Source organism: Telopea speciosissima, chromosome 9, assembly GCF_018873765.1.
Source record: "Telopea speciosissima isolate NSW1024214 ecotype Mountain lineage chromosome 9, Tspe_v1, whole genome shotgun sequence".
Taxonomy (NCBI): domain Eukaryota; kingdom Viridiplantae; phylum Streptophyta; class Magnoliopsida; order Proteales; family Proteaceae; genus Telopea; species Telopea speciosissima.
The window spans coordinates 57,275,612-57,281,144 of NC_057924.1; the positions used below are offsets into that span (position 1 = coordinate 57,275,612).

The 5,533-nt window shown below is 45.2% G+C and overlaps 1 protein-coding gene across 1 annotated transcript; it reads right to left on the bottom strand.

The window, feature by feature from the left end:
- Positions 1-3,543: 3,543 nt before the first annotated feature.
- LOC122639152 (S-protein homolog 24-like) lies at positions 3,544-3,927 on the bottom strand. The gene has a single exon (XM_043831982.1). It carries the CDS (start codon positions 3,925-3,927, stop codon positions 3,544-3,546), a length of 384 nt encoding a protein of 127 aa, XP_043687917.1.
- Positions 3,928-5,533: the final 1,606 nt, after the last annotated feature.

Consider the following 5,533-nt stretch of genomic DNA (forward strand, 5'->3'; position numbering starts at 1 on the left):
GAAGCTACTACATGGCTAAGCCGAGGTCATTCCAAGAATCGAACCGAGCTTAGCGGAAGACTGGGCTGACCCGATCTTCAATAAACCTTACCGCTTGGCCTAGCTCGTCAGACACATCCAAGTCAACCGGACGCTGAGCCGAACTCATACGGGTCTGATGAGGCCGACCTAGAAGGCCGAGCTCTTCGGCCGATCTCTGGCCGCTTGGCACGGCAGATCAATACTTGCCCAAAGATCCCCCATCACGACTGAGTTGCACGCCCGCCGACTCCATGGTCGGAGCCTACGCAGGTCGGCCGAGATTGGAGCACCATAGCGCGGCCAAGCTCACACAACTAATGATGACCCTCAGGTCATACAGGCCGAGGCAGAGCTCTCCACGAAGGCTACCATAACGCCCCACCGGAGATCACGATGCCACGTCAACACCACCCAAGAATCACGGGATAAGAATCGAGTCACGATCTCATTACGATATCGAATCACACTCCCATGAGGACTCTTACCTTAACAAGAGTCCGACCCCGAAAGAAACTCTCCACTCCACTCCGCTTCGCGGGGAAGAGCCTTACCAAACAAGGACTCTTACCATATTAGGACTCCTCCAACCGCCTCATCTCCCTCTATAAATACTAAGGTATGGAGCTCTGTTGCTCATCTTGCTTTTCAGTAGCTGTTACGCTATTACATTGGAGACCTGACTTGAGTGTCGGAGAGTCCTAAGCCAGAGCCACACCGGCTCTCTTGCGCTAACTTGGTTTTTGCAGGCTCATCCGTGGGCGGACCGGGCACTGGAGGTTTTCACACACAACAGATTTGGCACCGTCTGTGGGAATGACGTCAGCAAGCCATCGTCGTTTCTACGAACTTCAAGAGCAACAACAATGGTGCATAAGAGATCAGGGCAGCATGGCTCGACTTCCCGTGGGGATGACCTACAGCCCATTGTGCAGGCGAGGCAATCACCGCCCCTGAAGCCTCGCCGCAGGGTGCGATCGGAAGACCCCCTCGGGCAGGGGGTGCGCAGCCCAGCATGGGCCCCGCGGTCAATCCCATTCCCTCGCCAGAGGGTGGGAATGGCGATAATGTGCTAGACACAGCAGTGGCTGACCGGGCACAGGCCGAGCCAAACTTGAATGCTCTGGGCCTACCAGCGCCGCCACCCTTACCGGAGAATTTGGACCCCGAAGCCCCGGCAAATAACCGGCAAGTTATGGACTTGCGGCTGCAGATGGTCCACACCAACGAGATGCTGCGTACTTTCATGAACCAGATGGCCCAGGGTGGGCTGATGGGCCAACCACTGGTCGCGCCCCCTCCAGCCCCGGTGCACATAGAGAGAAACTTGCAGCAGAATGGTAGCCGGCGTCTGGCCGAGCCTAGCCGGGCTGCATCATTACACCCGTCTCGTCAGAAGACTCCTCCTCCACGCCCTACTAGAGGCGCTCAACGGGATGAACAAGAGCATCATCGAAGCCCGAGGGCAGGGTAAGAAATCGAACCAGCGGGCTCGGTAGCGGGCCATGGTTCCAAATATAGCATCTTCATCAACCTCATCAGCAAGACTACTAATTGTTCTATTTTAAGGTTTGAAGATAAGTTTTGAAGATTCATATTACCTCTTATTGTAAGAGTGTTGGATGCAAATTCAATGAGCACACCCAGGGGTCTAGAGCATGGACTATTGCCAGGTACCTCGCAATGGTACCTTCTCACATAATATGGTGGACTTGGGAAAAGGGGAGTCTCCACCTAGATTATTAGGATCTAGGGCCCGCTAATAATGTCGCTGCATTGAAGGAGGGGCGCTAAATTAACTCCAAACTAAATGACAGGTCTACCCCAGGTCAGTGGGTAAGTGTCAATTATGTTTGGGGAAGGTGTTAGGCTCCCCCCGAATGCCCTCCCGGAACCAATCTTCCTAGACCATACATTTGTTGTATACGTGTTTATACAATTAAGCACTGAATTATTCTAATTTTAAAATATTTAGCTTATCTTAAGGGTGTCAATAGGCCGGGCTGGGCCGAGCTGGTTAAAATCTCAGCCCAATCATAGGATTTTTAAAGTCGGCCCAAGCCTAGCCGGTCTTGCCAAAGGCCTAATAAACCCTCAATCGAGGCCCAGTCCTGTCAAGGTTTACCCTAGCCCGGCCCAACCCGACCTTGATTGAGCCGGGTCTGACGGGTTGACCCTGATTGATCCTGAATTGAAGGTTAGTTGTGTAGGATTGGCTGAATAGGGTTAAGGCACTAAATGTTTGGTTGAGCAACATGTTAAACGGGAGATTAGTAATGGTTCTTATACACTTTTCTGGCTTGATCCTTGGCATCCCCAAGGTGTTTTAGTCAACAATTTTGGAGAAAATATCCTTCATGGATCTGGTGTTCTAACAAAATACTTTTGTTTCTAAGATTATTGTGCATAATGATTGGTTGTGTATACTAGCTGTCATTCCATTCTTATGGATATTTGGGATTTATTGTAGGAAAAATTTCACGGACACCCCCTATAAGTATACAATATATCACAGACATCCTAAACTTTTGCAAAATATCACAGACACCCCTTATTTTATGCTTTTATTTAAACTTAGTCCACTCCTGCGCAGTTAAGTCGCTGTTAATTCTTTTATAATGGTGAAATTACCCTTACCACGGGGTGAACTTCCCATAATACCCTTAAAGGTGAAACCCCAAATTACAAACACCACTCTCTTTCATCGTTTTTATTGGGCACACCATATGAGTACTTAATCTGATCATAGAGAGGGTTGAAGCTTGAGGTGGGTAGTACTAGGTAGGGTAGATGACCAGATCGATGATGGAGGAGGAGTGGAGCTTTTGCACTCCTGTAAATGATTCCGGTGTGAATATGGATGCAACTCTGCAGTGCCAAAGGGAAATTCCCTAACTAATCCCTACCCAAAACCAGTCTATATCCAGTTTTGCAAACCAAACTGAGCCAAATTGAAACTGATACCATAAACCGAATTGAACCTGAGTCCAACCCAAACCGAAATTGAGTAGTCCTTTTTGGTTCAGTTTTGGTTTCCCTGAAACTCACACTGAAACTCCTGATTGACACCCTTAGTATCTTGTAGGAAAATTATCCTCTTAGGTTCTCTACCCAGTACAATTCCCTAGTGCCTTTAATAAGAGGGGGGTAGACCCCACTTGGGTAAGGTGTTCGGGTAGGGGTAAGGTAGTCATTTCCGTCCCCCATATGAGAGGAACCATACAAACTGTACCGAGCAAGGAACCTGAGAGGATAAAGATCCATAGCTTGTACGCCTATTGCTTGTGTGTGTATATTCCCTCTTCTCTTCTATGCAATAAGTTGATATTAAAACCATGGGGAGAAAAAAAAAAACAGAAAAGAAAAGAGATTAAATGCATGAGATACACAATTTAATAACCATTATTACCATCATCCTGATCGATCACAATTTTATTTATAAGTCTAATCTATCATAAACAAGGATGTTTAATCCTTAAGAACAAGACTAATACATATTAATTAACAAAGTAAGAAAGAAAGAAACTAGGTGGACCACTTGTAAAATAACTTAAGGCCGTCAGGGGTGTCAGAATACAAGCCATCAACCTTCGCCCACCAAGCGCGAGTACCATAAGAAACTGCAAAATCATCTCTTGAAAACACAAACGCATCAAAATGAGCATGGACATTATTTCCCCATTCTACATCGTAGTTGAAGACTCTTGTCTGGTCTTTAACTTTAAAATTCCAACTGTACACCTTGTCAAATGGAAGCAGATGCTTACCCAAATCAGTATCATTGGATTGGCAATGAATATTCAGATTTAAGTCATTGCCGAGTTCATTGGTGATAGATGCAGTGAATAACGAATCATCGAAGAGATCCGTAGCAGCTTTAGAAGAAGACTGATCAACCAAAACAGTCATGGCCACCACAAGAAGGATAAGTACTGACAAAGTTTTCTTTGTCTTGAGATGTTGTTGATCGAGGTGATCTAGCTATCTTGCTGTGCTTCCAATGTATATAGCACCACCAGTGGCATGCGTCCCGTAAATAATGACCAAGACTCTCATTTTTGTGTCGAAATCATATTATCTTTCTAAATAAATTAGATTAAGATTCCAAATATAGCATATTCATCTTACCCAAAAAAATAAAATAAAATATAACACATTCATCAACTTCATGAGCAAGATTACTAGTTGTATTTTAAGGTTTGAAGATAAGTTTTGAAGATTCAAATTACCTATTATTGTAGGTGTGTTGGATTAAAATCTGATCAGCACACCTAGGGTCGGGATCATGGACTACTCTCTGGCACCTTGCAATTGTACTTTCTCACATTGCAATAGGGTAGACCACGAAAAAGGGGAGTCACCACCTAGATTAATTAGGTTCTAGGACCCACAAATGGTGTCCCTCCTTTGGAGGAGGGCCGCTAAATTAACTCCAAACTCAATGACAGGCCTACCCTAGATCACCGGGTAAGTGTCGATTATGATTGGGGAAGATGTTAGACACTCCCAGAACCAGTTTTCCTAGAACATATATTTATCGTATACATGTTTATATGTATTATGCACCTAATTAATCTAATTTGAAAAGATTAAGCTTATCTCTGAAGTGTCAACGGGCCGGGTTGGGTTGGGCTTGTTAAAACCCCAGCCCAACCCTAGGGGTCTTAAAGTCGGCCCAAGCCCAACCTGTCCTGTCAGGGCCTAACAAACCCTTGACGCAGGCCCAACCTGCAAAGGTTTACCCTAGCCAGGCCCGACCTGACCCTAACTGATCGTGATTAAGTTGGACCTGATCGGGTTTGCCCTGATTGACCCTGAATTGAAGGTTAGTTGTGAATACTGAATAGAATTTTTTTACTTCTTTTTTTACATTATAATTAATACAGGGCCAGGTTGGGTAGGGTTGGGCTCTGCTCGAAGTCTTATCCCAAGCCCGGCCTAGCTCTGTCATGGTCAGGGAAAAATTAAACCCAACTCGCCTCCATCACCAAGGTACAAAATCCGGAGCTCTCCATGTGTGTGTGTGTGTGCTTTAGAAACCCTTGCTTGCTACTCCCGATTTTAGGGTCTTCAGTTACCTCTCAATCCATCTATCTGCAAGTAGCCGATAGCTCGGTTGGTGGTGGCATTGCTAGTTGGAGCATGCCCCCCTGGAATGTTGGAATTGTGTGTCCATCAAACCCGAATTATTAAATTATTGAATTTAATTTTTACATTTTATTATTTTATTTGGGCTTATAAAAATGTCCCATAGGTCTTTACCTAAAAATTGTTTGAACTAGGAATGGGACTAGACATCCCATTTATATGGTTTCCATATTGCATGTCACGAGAAATGGTGATTTCGGTGCATGGCTGTGGATACACGTCGAGAACGTGTATAGATGAGAATTTGATATGTATATCTTATGTATTGCTACTGGTTGTGTGTGTGATATACTTATCCGCTACTCGATGGTCCTTTGACCTGAGAGATTCCATTTGTTATAGTGTGGTATTATGGATTTTGGTAAGC